The sequence below is a fragment of the Suricata suricatta genome, chromosome 10, assembly GCF_006229205.1.
Source record: "Suricata suricatta isolate VVHF042 chromosome 10, meerkat_22Aug2017_6uvM2_HiC, whole genome shotgun sequence".
Taxonomy (NCBI): domain Eukaryota; kingdom Metazoa; phylum Chordata; class Mammalia; order Carnivora; family Herpestidae; genus Suricata; species Suricata suricatta.
This window is the reverse complement of record NC_043709.1, coordinates 120925059-120943710: the sequence shown is the minus strand read 5'-3', so window position 1 is coordinate 120943710 and position 18652 is coordinate 120925059. Positions and strand designations below refer to the sequence as shown.

Genomic DNA, 18652 nt, shown 5'->3' with positions numbered 1-18652 from the left:
GCACATGTACCCCAATGTTCATAGCAGCAATGTCAACAATAGCCAAAACATGGAAAGAGCCTAAATGTCCATCACCTGATGAGTGGATCAAGAAGATGTGGTATATATACACAATGGAGTACTACATGGCAATGAGAGGGAATGACATATGGCCATTTGTAGGAAAGTGGATGGACCTTGAGGGTGTCATGCTGAGCGAAGTAAGCCAGGCAGAGAAAGACAGAAACCATATGTTTGCACTCATAGGTCTAACAGGAAAACAGGAGCAACCTAATGGAGAACCAGGGGGAACGGAGGAGGGAGAGAGAGTTGGGGAGAGAGAGGGATGCAAAACTTGAGAGACTATTGAATGCTGAAAATGAACTGAGGGTTGAAGGGGAAGGGGGAGGGAGGAAAAGGGGTGGTGGTGATGGTGGAGGGCACTTATGGGGAAGAGCACTGGGAGTTGTATGGAAAACAATTTGACAATAAAATATTATGGAAAAAAAACCAAATTTTATATACAAGAAAAAAAATAAAAATGTATAAAAATAAAAATAAGTTACAAAACTAAAGAGATGCGTGGCATCATTTAGTCTTAATTGACCCTGCTGTGCCGACAACATGGAACCAGAGAGTCAGATGACAAAACTCTGTAATAGATGACTGAATTGAAGAAAAAATCCGAAGAAGCCTCTTTCAGAAGCTATTTAACATCCTAATTTTCTATGATTTTATATAAAACTGAAATTATATAAGCCAAGCAAACTCACATCAAATTAAGACCCCTATGCACTCTGGAGGCCTATTATTTTAGATATAAATCTAAATGCACCCAACATAGAAGTGTTTTAGTGTGACTGGTAAGACTTTTCACCAGCACCGCTACCCTGCAATGATCCCTAAATATGCTATTTTAAAATTGCTACTTATTATGACTCACTATTCTAGAAATTTGTGTACTTTCACCTAAATAATGATGACCCTGAGTGTAGGGAGCTGCCAAATTCGGCCGCCTCAGGCAAGGAAGTATCGCTCCCTGACGGGAGCTACCTGAATTACAAAGATCGGCTAGGGAAGTGCATTTCCCGATTCAGGGATTGGAAACAGCCAGACTGGAGTAGCCAGTAGAACAAAAGATCAACCACATTTAGGCTTAAGTGGTGTCAATTGCACCCCTGCCCAGCGTTGTAGTCTGCTAGTCTGGGCTTTCTTACCGATGCTGTGTTTGAATTTTCAGTTTCGGTTTCCCTTTTTCCTAAAAATCTCTTGACCCTGTTTCCTAGCAACCAACCCTGTCAGCTTCCCGCCCTAAACCCTATATAGGTGTAGGTATTTTTCTCAATAAACTGAGGCTTGAACAGAAACGCTTGTCTTGCCTTCACTCTCTGTGCTCCCTGCCCCCAATTCTCTCTCCCTCCCTCAGGAACCCACAACGGATCCACCGACCCGCCTCCCAGGGCAACACAGACACCTGAGTTTAGGAAATTACTATGTCAAAGATTGTACCTATTACAGGAACACAATTTTGTTCTGATGCTTATCCATTGGGGCTGTATTTTAATTGGGCATTGTTAGATTTTTAGTCATCCCATTAAGGTCTCATAAAATATTTGTGTGGGAGTAGACAAAGAGAAAGAAAGGGTAAGAAGGGTAAGAAATAGATTAAGTATATGATGGATACAGAGGAAGATGGGTTTCAAGTTAGCAAACAGTAATTTTAGCCACAATGCCGCAAAACAGTAAGACACAGAAGTTAATAACTGACGTATTGTGACGGTGAATTTTATGTGTCAACTTGGCTGGGCTAAACAAGACCCACATAGCTGGTAAAATATTATTTTTGAGTCTGACTGTGAGGGTGTTCCTGGAAGAGGTTAGCATTTGAATCAGTAGACTGAGTAAAGGTGGCCCTCTCCAACGTGGATGGGCATCACCTAATCCGTTGAGGGGTCCAAGCAGAACAAAATGGTGGAAGGGTGATGTGCTCTCTGCTGAAGCTGGAACATTCATCTTTTCCTGCCCTGGGACACTGGCTCCCTGGCCTCTCAAGCCACTAAATTACACCATCATCTTTCCTGGTTCCCCGGTTTACAGATGGCAGATCATGAAACTTCTTGGCTGCCATAATTACTTAAGCCGATTCCTATAATAAACCTCCTCGTGTATGTATATTATGTGCCATTGGTTCTGTTTCTCTAGAGAATCCTAACTAATAAACATACCAAATGAGATATAGGGAAGGTAAATAATTATTTTATTTATGAAAGTTGTCTTCAAGAAATTCTCGCTCTTTTAGAAGGTGATCTTCTGTAGAGGCAAGAACACGGATTCGGAAGGCCAGCAGTCCTGGGTTTCATTTCCAGCTCAGCCATTTTAATACACTGTGTACCCAGAAAAATTAGGTAACCTTGCAGAGTTTGTTTCCTCATTTGCTGACAGATTATCTTGATAATTAAAGTTCGTGATAATATAGATCATGTATCACAGGGCTTGGAATATAGAGGACATTTCTTTTCCAATCTTTCCTCATAGTATTTACCCATAAATATATTGTTTTCAACTGACTCTTTAAAATGTTTCTAGATTTACCAAATATTTATGTCCCTTTAAAATGGATCTTTGAGGGGCGCCTGGGTGGTTCAGTTGGATAAGCGTCCAGCTTTGACTCAGGTCATGATCTCATGGTTTGTGGGTTTGAGCCCCGCGTGGGACTCTGTGCTGACAGCTCAGAGCCTGGAGCCTGCTTCAGATTCTATGCCTCCCTCTCTCTCTGCCCCTCCCCTACTCATGCTCTCTCTCTCTCTCAAAAATAAATAAAACATAAAAATAATTTTAAATAAATAAAATGGATCTTTTAGGGGTGCCTGGGTGGCTCAGTTGGTTAAGCGTCTGACTTTGGCTCAAGTCATGATCTCAACAGCTCGTGAGTTCTAGCCCCACCTTGGGCTCTATGCTGACAGCTCAGAGCTTGGAGCCTGCTTCAGATTTGGATTCTGTCTGTCTGTCTGTCTGTCTCTCTCTCTGTCTGCCCTTCCCATGCTTGTGCTCTTTCTCTCTCGCTCAAAAATAAATAAACTTTAATAAATAAATTAATTAATTAATTAAAAAATGGATCTTTTCCTTTTTTTCTAGATTTATCAAATGTTTAGACAAAGTTGCCTTTCATATTTCTAGCACCATCCAGTTTCGTTTCTTCTGGAATTTTCCACAAAAGTTAAACTGTTCGCTGAATCAAATGCCTCACATGTTTTTCCAATCAGCCCAGAACAGTCAAGATTTTGTAATATCTTTGACAATAAGAGCTATCGGATCGACTCTTATTTTTATAACGGTTCCTGAGGCATAACCCAAGAGAGAACATCTGAAAGAATACGTAAACAGCCTTGAAAGCCAAAATATTACAATTAGAACATCTTGGACTGTTAGGTACCCCTAAACAAGGCGGCGTCGAGTTTCTCCTTACGTACTTGGCATTCGCGGTATTGCACGTGGTTAGATTGGCCAGGGCGAGGGAGGCGGCCTCTCTCACTTCTTCGCTGTCACTCTTGAGCAGCAGGATTAGCTGCGGAATCCCTGCAGAACAGGAGAGGGGAGATGTGCTTTTGTGAACATCCAGCCGAACCACCGTCGGGGACCTACCCATGTTCCAAATGGTTTTCTCTGGTGTGCTTACCCTGGTTATTGAAAAATTCCTTGCTGCCTGTATTCTCACACATTGCTGAAATAGCTTGGGAAGCAGCAATTTTAGTTCCGTCGTTTTCAGAACCCAAAAGGGCCACCAGGCATTTTTCCACCTCTTGTTCATGAAAAAGTTTTCTATTTTCAGCTTCCATAAACCGAAGGGAAAAAAATAATCAGGATTTTGCCGTGAAAACTGTGCAAGGGCGACTACTTCCTGATCTAAATCAAACTATCTCTTAGCCTCAGTCACAAAGCCTCTACACTAAATAAAATACACACCTATTGAACCTTTAGAACACAGTGATGCAAAATAATTTATATCGGAATTTATTTTCCTCTTCTCTTGTGTGATATCAGTACCACGGCAAAGAAAATTCAACAGTAAGAAAGAGGCAAGTTTCAGATTTAGCGAGAACCTATTTGACACCAGTCACGATGCCTGGCATGGTGCTGTGTCCACACGTGCTGTCTTCTCACTAAGGACGCAGCCCTGTGTGGGGCACCTGGGTGGCTCAGTTGGTTAAGCATCTGACTCCAGATTTTGGCTCAGGTCACGATCTCCCAGTTTGTGAGTTTGAGCCCACATTGGACTCCATGCTGTCAGTGTGGACCCTAGTTGGGACTCTCTCTCTCCCTCTCTTTCTCTGCCCCTCCCCAGCTCTCTCTCTCTCTCTCTCTTAAAGGAAAAAAATAAAAAAAAATTTTTAAAAAGGACAAACCCTGTTTATTTTGTTTATTTTAAATACAAACTCTATTTGAAGAATGCCTAAGACATACAAACTGGCGTGCTAGATGCTCGAGAGAAAAGGAGAGAAGAGAAAGTAAAAACAAGTTATAGAGTATGATCCTAAGTCTTCAGGATTTATAATCTTATGTCAAAAAAATCATAATCATTTTTTATCTCAAGGTATAATACATTCTATTGTAGCAAAAATTACAATATATATTTAATTATTAAATTACTATTGGCATAATCTACACATATATTAGCATGGCTTTCTTTATTTGAAAACAAATAAAATTATGACTCTGAGAACATACCATGATATTCACCCCATTATAAAACACTTAATTAAAAATCAAGGTATTTTAAATGTTCTTTTTGTTCCCTAATATTGTTCTTTTGATTTCCTTTCATTTTTTAAAAATAAATGACAAACTCATTATTATACTAAGCAAGCTCTGCATTAAGCTGATTTAGAACATTAAAACCTCATTTTTTTGTTTTGTATTCTATAGCTATTTTTATTTTAATATTTATTATTTTAATTTTCTTATTTTTAGAGAGGCAGAGAGCACACAAGTCGGGGAGAGGGGCAGAGGGAGAGAAAGAGAGTGAGAGAATCTTAAGAGAGAATCTCTGTGCTGTCAGGGCAGAGCCCAATCTCACAAACCATGAGATCGTGACCTGAGCCAAAAATCAAGTCACATGTTCAACTGACTGAGCCACCCAGGCATCCCATAAGTTACTCTTTATTAAAGGCACGTACTAGAACAAAGATCTATTAACCAAACTCAATTTTAATACCGTTAAGAAATACCAGAGACTAGTTTGAAAAGAATCAGCTTACAACTCATTCTTTGCTGATTTGTCTACAGTCCTTCATAGGTTCGACTTTCCATTAATTGTCCTTTGAAGTCAATGTATGTGATTAAAATAGAAGAACATGTGAGATATGCTTTTTTTTAAATTTTTTAAATGTTTTTAATTTATTTTTGATAAGGAGCGAGACAGAGCATGAGGGGGGAGGGGCAGAGAGAGAAGGAGACACAGAACCAGAAGCAGGCTCCAGGCTCTGAACTGTTAGCACAGAGCCTGATGTGGGGCTCGAACCCACGAATGTGAGATCTGACCTGAGCCAAAGTCGGAGGCCTGACTGAGCCACCCAGGCGCCCCTGAGATATGCTCTTAGTAGGTTGATATACAGAAGAGAAGATGATTCTGTTAGAACAACTCTGCCCAAACTGCCTTACTAATTTAGATCACACATGACTTCTGCACGTGGCACGTGGCACTAATTCATCATTTACATATTATTATAATCAACTTGTGTTTCTAGGACTATTCTCAGAAATTCTCACAACTGCTTTTCCACTTTCAAGCTAATATAGGATTTCTATCTTCTATCTTCTTTTAACCGTGAGTTTTTTTCAAATTGCCCCCCCCCCCCCACAGAGGGGAACGAGAAGCTCAGAGGCCGCCATCTTTGAAATCACTTTTGGCCTTTGTTCATTCCAAACACTGCAACCTGGTCATAACCGACAGCTGCCTACATCACTAACACTTCTGTTCATTTGTCTTAAACCAATTATGAACCATGTCCTGTAATCCTATCATTTTAATCCCTTGCTCTTTTCATTTAAAATGAGAATTCAGGCAGGTCACCACTTTTATTTTTTAAAACTGGTGCGATAAAGACTTAAATCTAAAGTTTGTGGCTTCGGAAAGGTTTTAAAATATATGTCGTCCTGATTAGTGTTCCCTGAAGAAAAAAGACCTGAAACTCTTGTAGAGTATTTGGCCTAAAATGCTTAGATTTATACTCACAATTTCCCTGATAGCTCTAAATCAACTTTACAAAACAGAACACTTGAGCGTAAATTCTACCAGGAAAATTGGCCAGAAGAATTAATTTGTAAAGACTAACTTTGGAGTGTGTGGTTGTTGCATTCAAAAACCAGTATATACACAATGATTGGAAAGATTTTTTTTTTAAATAATCTAAATACCATGGGCAATTAGTTTCTCAACCCTGCTGGGAGCGTTCTCAAAATCCAGCTGTGTTCACCAAACCTCAAAAGTGCTGACTGCCGCGTGGCTATAATAGATTTAAAAGATGAATTAACATATTAACCAGTATATTCATTGAACTGCTACACCAAGAAGTAAAGTATTTATGTTTTAATTACACAGATAATAAAGATGGCAAGGTAATTATGCTACTGATAGAGTAACGTCCTTTAAAAATAACGTCTGTGCAGTATCACTAAAATAAAAAGCACGAGGCTTTGTAACTGGAAATAAATCTGCACATGATGATGCTTTTCTTTGCCTGCTCTGGGGAACATGCTATCACAACACCTTTGTTCCTGCTGAGATGTTAATGCCAGTTCATAAACCTCATAGCAACGTGGTAATTAACACCTTCCTCCTCCTGGTCCGAGGTCAAAAACAGACTCATCTGGGCTCTCTATGGTGGGGACAGGGGGACAGGGACATATGTTAGAAAGTACTCAACAAACATAACTTAAAGAACGAGTAGGATAGGCGCCTGTGGAGGGTGGCTCAGTCGGTTAAGTGTCCATCGGACTTTGGCTCATGGTTTGTGGGTTTGAGCTCCGTGTCTGGCTCTGTGCTAACAGTGCAGAGCCTGAAGCCTGTTTCAGATTCTGTGTCTTCCTCTCTTTGCCCCTCCTCTGCTCACTCGCTCTCTCTCTCTCAAAAATAAATAAACATGGGCATGTGTTTGTGTGTTTCCACTGTGTTTTTGACATACAATGACAATGTGTTCCCTAACTTGTAAAAATTTTTTGATGATGAAAAGTAAGAAAGTTATACATGAATACTGATGGTTGCATTATTCTTAATAACAGGAAAAGGAGCAATATTTGTTAAAACCTACTCATAAATGGAGTTTTCTCACTGTGCAAATTTCTTCTCTCAGTAGTTTATCTTTTAGTCGTGTTGATTGTTCCCTTTGCCGTGCAGAAGCTTTCATTTTGATGTAGTCCCAATAGCTTATTTTTGCTTTTGTTTCCCTTGCCTCAGGAGACATCTAGAAAGATGTGGCTACAGCTGATGTCAGAGAAATTACTGCCTGTGCTCTCTTCTGGGATTCTTCTAACTGTGGAAAATTATTTTAAGACTTCATGGTTGTTTACTTCCAATACAGAAATATTAGGAGAGAACTTTGTTAATCTTTATTAAGTTTTTAGTTTCTCATGGTCACTGATTGATATAAAATAAAGCATCCTAGATCTGGCTGGGTCTGACAGAGAGAAGTCAAGGGAGGCAACATTTGGTATAAAAAGGGGTAGACAAGAAACACAGATAGGGTTTGAAAAGAAGGCACAGCAAAGAAGGGAGGCAGGGGAGAAGAGGTGGTTATTGTTGATCTGGCCAAGTAAACAGCATAAGGAGGTAAACAAATAACAAATAGAAGAGATAATCGAGTAAATGGTGTGGCTGTAGGACTTAGGAGTTGGGAAGTCGATGTCAACTCCTGCAAGGACTGTTTTGGCAGAATGGGAGAAACTGAAGTCACATGCGGTCAGTCGCGGGACGGAGACGAGATGAAGAGGTGGAGTTATTTATAATCAACTCGTCTTTCCAAGAAGTCAACTGAGAAGAAAAGGGGGAAAAAGGGGTCAGGGACAAGTCAGGAAGAAACAAATTTCTATAAACTACTCCTGGTCAATGAACAATTAAGGGCGCCTCAGAATGTTCTAAATTTGTGTCAGCTTCCTCCTACATAACCAGTGGGACCAGAAGAAAATAGTACAACAGTGTCGGAATGCCGCAATAGGGGGGAAGCCTCCTCCTCATCCAAAACTCGGCTAAAGGATTCTACCGCCATCTCAACTGATGGGGTAAATAGCCAAAGGGCATCCTGCTGGTCTTGTCTCTTTATTATAAGGAGGCCTATGCAGGGCACTCTCCTCGTTCTGTGGTGAAAAACCATCTTAACATGAAACATCAAAGTTATGAGTGTATAATAGATATGGAAGAAAGAGAAAAGAGATATGCTAAAATAATAAATATTCCTGGGGAAACTATTAAATAAAACAAAAGCAATAACCAAAAGCACAATACAAAAAAGTTTCCTAAGTTAGAAAACAAACAAACAAACAAAACCCCAAAACATGATGCAGTAGATCACAAGACTTTTTTATGCTTCAGGCAAAGAGAGTGTGGATATGTGTCTAGACACATTTTGACAAAAAATTTTTTAACTTATAGGATAAAGGATTTTACACAAATACAAAAAGAAAACATTGCATATAAAGAAGAATGGAAATCGGACTGCCCTAAGACTCAGACATTACTAAAAGAAGGCTCGGAGAAAACTGGAGAAAATGCCAGCCAACTGTCATATGTGTTTGAAGACAACAAACAGTTACAGTGAAGGTCAGAAAAGCACACCACTCTTGACTGTTCCTGAATACATTTTTTAACTGAAAAAATATATACTCTAATTGAGAAATGCATAAAAATAAAATCTTAAGAATGAGTATCTTTTATTATGAGAAATTTAAAATGTACATTGAAGTGGACTCAATATGTAAATAATGGTAAATGATAAAATTGAGTATAACAGCAAAGTGATTTATAAAAAAGAGAATTATATAGATTACTTATTTATTTACTTTTAGAGAAAGAGAGAATGCACAGGAGAGAGGCAGAGAGAATGAGAGAGAGAGAGAGAGAGAGAGAGAATCTTAAGGAGGCTCCACATTCAGCCTGATGCGGAACTCGATCCCACAATCCTGGGATCATCACCTCAGCTGAAATTAAGAGTCAGATGTTCAACTGACTGAGCCACCCAGGTGCTCCCAAACTATGTTTTTAGAGAGGAGAATCTATAACCCCTATGAAATTTACAAACATCAGGAGAGGGAAGAGTTATGAAAGCAAAAAGGTTAAAAATCTTAAATAACTATATCAACTCGGTCTTTAAAAAAGTCATTTAAAATTTCCTTTAATCTATATAACAAAAAAAGGAAGAAAACAAAGGAGACAACATAGAAAAATGAAAAGCAGAAGGCAGAAAACACGGTATCAGAAAGAAGGTCAAGCAAATACAATCGTTGTAAAAATAAATCTAACGATGGTTCAGCCCCTTGCCTTTGGACCTAATGCAACTCTGTGGGCACCTCACTATCCCTTGTTTGTTCCCTTAACCCTAACTGTACTTCTGAAAGTAGTCCCTTCATTTTTCTCTTTATTTAAACCATGAGGAGTTTAAAGAGCTAGTTTCTGCCAAGACCACATTTGATGATAAATGTCAATCTTGATACCAAATTAGAACTTAAAAATCAGTAAGTGAGACTTTTTAAAAAATCAAGACTGGATATGAAACCATGTTAAATAAAGCAAAGTCGGTTAAAATAAAATTACAAGAGAAAAAGCAACAGAAACAATGTAGTGAGAAACTTCTAACACGCTGCTCTCCTTTTGTGCTAGATGAAAGAATAGATAAAAAATAAAGATGACAGAAATCGTACCATACAATTTATAAAGTTGAACTAAAAGGTAAATATCAAACTCTACATTCCCCTGGAAATACATCTTTTTGTCTATTCAACAAATATTTATTTGCTTATTTTATTCATTGTTTCCTTTATCTTCCAGAATAGTGCCTTGCATATAGAATGCATACAATAAATATTTGCTAAGTAGTAAGCAAGGAGCATTCCTTTTCAAGATTTCATAGAAGACTTGTATACATTGATCATATATACTCGGCCTCAGTGACAACACAGTACTATTTTCAAAGCAACATTTGCGTTTTTTCAAACCACAAATCAAAAAATGTTAGAATTTAAAATGGAAGACTTGGAACTCTGGGTCCTGCTGGAGAAATGGGATCTGGGGTTCACCGTAGGTCTTTCACTCAAGTGCTGGTCCAGTGTACTGATATGCTCAAAAAGCTGACTAAACTACTTGCTTCCTAAAACTGAAATTGAAAATAATCATAAGATAACTAAATCTTCATATTCCATAAAATGATGGTGCATGTTTTTTATATGCTGCATAATACACATCACCCCGCTTGAAAGAGGAGATCATGAACAAGAGAAAGTCCACAAAAAGTAAGAGAATGATTACAGGATAACATAAGGATATGATGTATGCAGCAAGACTAAATAAAGAATCTTCAGTCTGGAAAAATAATGGTTAAAGGAAACATGAAAAAAAATCACAAATGTCATAGATGAAATAAATACAGATTTAGTCATTTGATTCTAAAATAGTGAGAAGACACAATTTGGAACTGGGATGCAGTCATTTTAGAACTAACATAAGGAAGTAGATTCATAAAACATTAAGTGCCAGATGGGATTTAAAGACTATCTGGTTGAGTTTCTTTGTATTACAAATAAAGAATGGATTTCAACACATGGTGCTAGGAAAACTGGATTTCCACATGTAAAAGAATGAAGCTGGATCCTACTTTACACTCTATACAAAAGCAACTCAAAAATGGATGGCAGATCTAAACATAAGAGATAAAACTATACAATTCTTAAAGGAAAACATAGGGAAACTGTTTCATGACATTGGATTTGTTAATGATTTTTAGGATATAACACCAACAGCACAGGACACAAAAGAAAAACTAGATAATTTTGACTCCATCAGAATTAAAAATGGTACATCAAAGGACACAATCAATAGTATGAAGAGGCAACCCACAGAGTGGGAGAGAGTATTTGCAAATCACACATCTGATAAGGAGTTAATATCCAGAATATATAAAGAACTCCTACAGGGGTGCCTGGGTGACTCAGTCCGTTGAGTGTCCGACTTCAACTCAGGTCATAATTTCACAGTTCGTGGGTGCAAGCCCTGCGTTGGGCTCTGTGCTGACTGCTAGCTCAGAGCCTGGAGCCTGTCTTTGGATTCTGTGTCTCCCTCTCTCTCTGACCCTCCCCTGCTCTCTCTCTCAAAAAAAAAAAAAAAGAAGAAAAAAGAAAAAAGAACTCCTACCACTCAAGAGTAACCTGGTTAAAAAAATAATAATGGATAAAGGATTTAAACAGACTTTTCTCCAAAGAGGATAAACAGATGGCCAATAAGCACACACACACACACACACACACACACACACACACACACACAAAATTCAACTTCACTAACCTTAGAGAAATGCAAATCAAAACATAATGAGATACAGCTCACACATATTAGTATGGCTACTAACTAACTAAATAAGTAACTAACTAAGTAAACAAATAAAATAGCAAGTATTGGTGAGGATGTGGAGAATTGGAACCCTTGTGCCCTGCTGATGGGCATGTAAAATGATGCCGCTGCTCTGGAAAACAATATGCAGTTCCTCCATATATTTAACACACAATTACCACATGATCCAGCCATTCTGGTCATGAGTATATGCCCAAAAGAACTGAAAGCAGCGACTTGAAGAGCTATTCGTATATGTATGTTCCTAGCAGCATCATTCACAACAGCCAAAAAGTAGAAGCAACCCAAGTGTCCATTACCAGATGAACAGATCAACAAAATGTGACCTATACGTACAATGGAATGCTATGTAGCCTTAAACGGGAAGGAAGGTCTGATGCATGCCGGAACATGGGTGAACTTGAGAATAAATCACGCAAAGTGAAATAGGTCAGTCACAAAGAACAAATATTTCACGGTTCCACTTACAACAGTACTTAGAATTGTCAAAGTCATAGAGACAGGAAGGACGGTGGTTATCAGGAACTGCAGGGAGGGAGAAGTGAGGGCTCTTGTTTCATAGGTTCAGGGTATCTGTTCTGCAAAATGAAAAGACTTCTGAAGATGGACGGTAGCGATGACAGTGCAACAGTGTGGATGTACTTAATACCCCTGAGCTTAAAAATGGTTAAGATGGGGGGTGCCTGGGTGGCTTAGTTGGTTAAGTGGTTAAGCGTCCGACTTCTGCTCAGGTCATGATCTCACGGTTCGTGGGTTCAAGCCCCGCGTCAGGCTCTGTGCTGACAGCTAGCTCAGAGCCTGTAGCCTGTCTTCAGATTCTGTGTCTCCCTCTCTCTCTGACCCTCCCCTGCTCACGTTGTCTCTCTCTCTCTCAAAAATAAATTAAAAAACAAAAATAAAATAGTTAAGATGCTAAATTTAACATTACGTGTATCTTACTACAGTTTTTTTTAAAAGAATAGAACTCATTTCATTTCCCTTCATCAAAACAAGCCCCTCTTCTTGAGTTCCCCATTTCTGTGAAGGGCACCACACTACTCCCAGCTGTCCAAGCCAGAAACCTGGTCTTGTCCTTGACATCACCTTCTTCCTCTTCCAACCTATATAGTCATTCAACAAACACTTATGGACCCTCCCAAAGTGTCAAGCACGGTCCTGGGGTTCTCCTGGCAGATGTCTGTTTTGGGACACTTTCACCTTCCATCTAGATTACCACAGTAGTCCCCTTCCTGGTCTTTCTGGGTCTGATTCAGCACGCTTTTAAACTCACCTCCACTTTGCAGCAAGAGTGCTCTTTCTTTTTAAAGTGAATGTCTGCAGTGGCCCCTCACCTCTTTAAGCCACTTTGATGGCTCTTTGCTGCCATCAAAATAAGGTCCAAAGTCCTTAACTTGGCTTAGAGAGCCCATTAGCATCTGGCTCCTCATTACTTCTCCAGCCTTCACCTTCGATTTTCTGCTGCCTTCTATTCACTAGCCATTCTGAAAACTTTCAGTTCTAGAATTTACCACGCTCTGTCTCTCCTCCAGCCTTTATACACTGTTCCTTCTCCTTAGAGCACTGGTGACCCCTCCCCATCTCACCGGGACCTTCTTTGCCCAGCCAATTTCTATGTTTACTTTAGGTCCTAACATGAAAATTCCCTATGTCAGGAAGACCTATCTGACCCAACCTGACTTTAGGTGGCCCTCCCGGGTGATCCTGTCCTGCCATCACCAAGTACAGTGTGGTCACCTGTTTCCTTGCCTGTTCTGGGTTTATTGACACAAAGTTGGGGGCTAATAAATAGGTCCAGAGAGGCTGTGGTTCACACATAGGCACAACCTAGGTCATTGCATTGCTGGTAGTGGGGCCAGTGGTAGAGCTAGACCACCAGGGACTCTCCATCCGGTGCTCTTCCCATGATTACGTCACATGATGAGTAATAAATTCATGAGACTCACTATCCCAAGAGGGGCTGTGACCATCTTTAAATGGTCCAACCACACAAAAGAGAAGTTGCAAAAGTTTTAGCTTCAATATTGTCCGCTTCTTGCCATTGCCCTCTCTTTAGGTCTCAAACAGCTAAGAAGGCCTGGGATAGTTGGAAAACAGAACTGATCAGGCACAATAAGGTCTAAATTCCATTTGACAGAATATTGAGTCAAGCAACTTTTGCCAATATTAAAAGCCTTAATTTTACAGCTTGTCTAGATTGGGCATTTATAATGTAACTCACAAGTCCTCTCTGTATTAACTATGTACTAGACGGTAACATTCGGCTTACTACTGTAAAACTCCGCCTTGAAGAAATCAGTATGGATTCCAAAGGAAATGATTCCTGTAATATACACACAGACACATATATATACAGATGTGAGTGTATATGTTCAGAAATAACTCACTTAAACTAGTTGAAACTGTCATCATTTACAAGAGGAGTGATGTGGAAGGAGGAAAATAAAATCACATCTTTTATTAAATAAAATACTCCAAATATACATAAATTAAAACTATAATTTCATCTTCAGTGCTTGTGATATAATTAATCTCTCATATTTTACAGATTTATGTCAACATAGCGTGCCACTGAAATGAAAATGGTATTATGTATAGGGTATCAGCACATTATTCTTCCCAGCCATATCACATGTCACTGCCTGCCTGCAGCTGACGTTGAAATTACTGTACAGACATCATTCCCAATGTGGATATGTTGAAACCACATTTTTCAGGATTACAAACAATGCAGGGATTCTGTAAAGTTTCAAAATCAAGGAAAATAAGGCTTAATTTAGGAAGAAATTACTTAAAAAACAAGATAGATTCGTAATTAAATCATACTGAGTTAATTATATCCCTGACAGAGCAATCTCTGCTTTTACTAATTGACACTGAGATGAATTTTGACCTTAACTAGTAAGTGTGGCTCTATTCTCAAATGCTCATTTAAAAGCAGGCAACGCCAGGGCGCCTGGTTGACTCAGTTGTTTAAGCGTCCGACTCTTGACTTTGGCTCAGGTCATGATCTGGCTCATGAGATCAAGCCCCGCATCGGGTTCTGTGCTGACAGCCCAGAGCCTCCTTGGGATTCTTTCTCCCCCTCTCCCTGCTTCTCCCATGCACATGCATGCATGACACACACACGCTCTCTGTCTCTCTAAAGCAATCAATGTTAAAAATTACTTAAAAGTAGACAAATACTCTGATGATTATTAGTACTAATCAAAATTAAGAATACAAGAGGAGGCATGTGTGCTTAGTTTATATAAAATGAGACATACGATCATAAGCAGCTTTAGTAATTGCTTTTGCGGCATTCTTCTGAATATCAGGAATCGTAGAATTTTCTGCAAAGGACAGGAGCTTCTTAAGACCCCCAGTCTGCTGAATCAGCACCAAAGTATCCATATCTTCAAGGCAATTGGCTATCACGGAAAGTGCTTCTATATGAAGGTCATTCAATTCCTAATAATAAAAGCAAATACAACTTCAGAAAATTGTACTGAAAGAAACTGATACTTCCCAAATTTTACTACAAGACAAAGGTCAGTCAGAGCATAACATTGTTAAAGTTGTTGTGACAGGTGCCCAAGGAGACGGTTCTATTGTATTGTAACATCAGTCTCCCTCCTCACAATTTGCCCCATCTTTTCTTTCTTCCCCTACTCCAAAACGTCTCACAGATAAAGATAATTTTTTCACAGATATAAGACACTTGCAGTAATAGTAGCCAAGTAGAGTTGCACATACAACCTCCTGCTGACAGTAATTTTAAAATCTGAAGAAAATATTCTTTGAAAAAGCAGACAGGAGCTGAAGGGAAGTCTATGCCTTAAAATCTCCACCTGGTAGAGGGAAGTATTATACGTTTGTGACCCTCTGGCCTCCACCGTCATGGGAATGATGATGTCCCACCATCCTGAAGCAGCTGGCTTGAGAGAATGGCCTTTTGAAGACTCAGTTACAGTGCCGGCAAAGCGGCACTACTTTGCAGGGCCTGGGCAAGGTTCTCCACTTTATATACATTCTGAATCAGCGTCCGATATATGGTGCCGTGTCTCCCATAGCCAGTGACGGTGGGTCCAGGAATCAAGGGGCTGCAAATGGGCATGGTAGCAGTCATTATCACCCCTTAATGGCCCAACGGCAATATTTTGCTTGCTGTCTGTCAGGACTTACGCTCTGTTGGCCTAGAGGTCTTAGTTGCAAAGGGGAGAATGGTTCCACCAAGAGGCACAACAATGATTCCACCAAACCAGAAGTTTAAACTGCCACCCAGCCACGTGGGCCTCTCCGTGCCTCTAAATAAGCAGGCAATGAAGGCAGTTACTGTGCTCCTGGGGTGACTGATCCCAATTACAAAGGGGAAAAAGGACAGCTACTCCACACCACAGAGGTAAAGAAGGGTATATCTGAAATACAGAAAGTCCTTAGGGTATCTCTTTGTATTACCGTGCTCTGGAACTAAGGTTGATGGAAAACTACGCTAACCCAAACCAGGCAGGATGAGTAAGTGGCCCAGACCCTCAGGAATGAAGTCATGGATCACCCTACCAGGTAGAGAACCACATCCAGCTGAAGTGCTTGCTGAAGGCAAAGGGAAGGTGGAATGGGGATTGGAAGAAGACAGTCACAAGTACCAACAACCACCACGTGGCCACTTAGAGACCAGAGGGTTGTAACTGCCATGAGTGTTTCTTCCTTATTTTGTTATAAATAAGCGTGTGTGTGTGTGTGTGTGAAATATCTTTGATTTTTTCCCCTCTCTTATCCCCTCAGGTAATGTAAGATGTACTGACTTTACAAATTAGTATTTATTATAAATTTTACATCGCAGTATTTAAGTTATACGATCTCAAGGAGAAGAGTAAATATCACCCAAGGACACTGCATCCTCTCCTGGGGAAAGGTCTGGCATGCTTCGGTTGTACAGGAGAGTTACATCACGCCAGGCATGCAAAGAGCTTGCTATTGCCTTGATTTTGAGATTCAGTATGATTTAGGGAGATATGTATGGGTGCCAAATTGACTTGTGATGATTAATTTTCATGTTTTAACTTGGCTAGGCTACAGTATCCAGATATTTGGTCAAAGATTATTCTAGAGGTTTCTATGAAGGTTATTTCTTTAGATGAAAATAATATTTAAATCAGTAGGCTGAGTAAAGCAGAGGACTCTCCACAATGGGGAATAAATAATTCTTCTGAATTTATCCTGGAGAAAACTACGGCTGATAAAGCTTAGAAGACTACTTTTTGGTATTTCAGGAAATCATGAAGAAGATCCTAAACAAGAATTTAAAAATCTTAAATTTCTAAACCAGAAGAATAAAATTATTTTATTTTTTTAATTTTTATTTATTTTGAGAGAGAGAGAGCAAGTAGGAGAGGGGCAGAGAGAGAGGGAGACAGAATCCCAAGCAGGCTCCACACTGTCAGCACGGAGCCTGATGCAGGGCTTGAACTCACAAACTGTGAGATCATGACCTGAGCCCAAGTCAAGAGTCAGATGCTTAACTGATGAGCCACCCAGGTGCCCCTCAAGAAAGTCCTTTATAATGGCCTCTATCATTAATCTGATTTAATCGTGCTGATAATGTAGGAATAAACAAATTAGTCCATTTTACTTAACACTATGCTTAAATATAATAAAATTTCATTGTTAAAAACATTCTACATTCATATTTTATAGCACCATGTAGGAAATCTACATTTCCTCAGAGAAAGTTGAATGAAGGATTCAAATACCTTAGTTTCTAGGATTTTAATAAGGTGTTCCACTCCCTGATTGTCTCTCAGCATTGTCCGTGACTCCTTATCATTTGTAATAATACCTAAGGTTTTGAGAGCCAACAACTGAATAATTGGATATTCTGACTTCAAGAGATCTAATATAGGAGGGATTGCATTTAGTTCCCGAAGTGCAGCTCGACACTGAAAATCCTGCCATGAGACACAAAGGATCAAATAAATAAAGTTTAAAGCAAAATATAGTCATGGAGAAACTCAGAAACTCTGTGTTCTAAAAAGGACAACTTATCAATTTCCCATCTTTTGTTCCAGATTCTCTTTCAAAGTAACTCACACAAAAAGTGTGAAAAATTCTCAGTTGACAACACCTCAATATTCATTTTAACTATGCAGACATTGTCAATAACAGGAAGTAGATGAGATCTATGACTTTTGCAGGATCTATTGTTTCTTTATTATCCAGCAAAGGCTTTTCATTGTAAACAGCACTACAGTAAATCTGTGCATGATCAAATTCTTTTCACGCTCTGTACCCTGTTTCAAATAGTATTTGATAAAATGAAATGATGGCATCAATTCCTTATTATCTTCATCCAAATAGATTGTGTATGAAAGGCTTACATGTACACAGTGCTGCTGGCTGGAACTGTGCACACAAATTTATATCAGGTTTAGTTCAGACACATGACCTTTATTTAACACATTTATAATATTAAGGGGTCATTAGAGTCTAGATGAGTCTCTCTGCATTGTGTGTTTATAATTCTGTGTGTGAGTGGTGAGGAGAGGCTAGGTGGGGTGAGCAAAGGAGAAAACCAAGCAAAAAGTCATGAAAAGCTCCCAAACTCTGACTGCTAATCATGACACTTCAAATCAAAACATCATAAATGTCAAATAGTATTAATGTGGAAAAAGTTCCATTAACAGCCGAGCTTTTCTCCATCTATCCTTCAGTGGATGCTTCCTAGAGACATAGAAACTGTGGAAAGCTGTTTGCTATGGGTTGAATTATTTCTCCCTACCCCCAGCAAAATATATGTTGAAGACCTAACCCTCAGTATCTCAGAATGGGCCTTATGTGGGAACAGGGTCATTACAGATGTCATTAGTTAAGATAATGTCACAGTGGAGCAGGATGGGTACTTCATGGTGTCCTTATCGGACTGGGGTCTTTAAAAGAAGAGGAGGCAAATGTCATTACTACCCAAAGCAATCTACACATTCAATGCAATCCCCATCAAAATTGCACCAACATTCTTCTCAAAGCTAGAACAAACTATCCTCAAATTTGTATGGAACCACAAAAGACCCCGAATAGCCAAAGTTATAT

General features: G+C 39.3%; 1 protein-coding gene across 1 annotated transcript in view; it reads right to left on the bottom strand.

Annotated features, from left to right (window-relative positions):
* Nucleotides 1-18652, bottom strand: part of ARMC3 (armadillo repeat containing 3) — a 99086-nt gene that overhangs the window by 42665 nt on the left and 37769 nt on the right. The window contains exons 7-10 of the mRNA XM_029955759.1: nucleotides 17320-17514; nucleotides 14854-15037; nucleotides 3656-3808; nucleotides 3450-3555 (exon numbers count right to left, since the gene is read on the bottom strand). Of these exons, the coding sequence (XP_029811619.1) occupies nucleotides 3450-3555; nucleotides 3656-3808; nucleotides 14854-15037; nucleotides 17320-17514 (638 nt within the window). The remainder of the gene's footprint in view (nucleotides 1-3449; nucleotides 3556-3655; nucleotides 3809-14853; nucleotides 15038-17319; nucleotides 17515-18652) is intronic.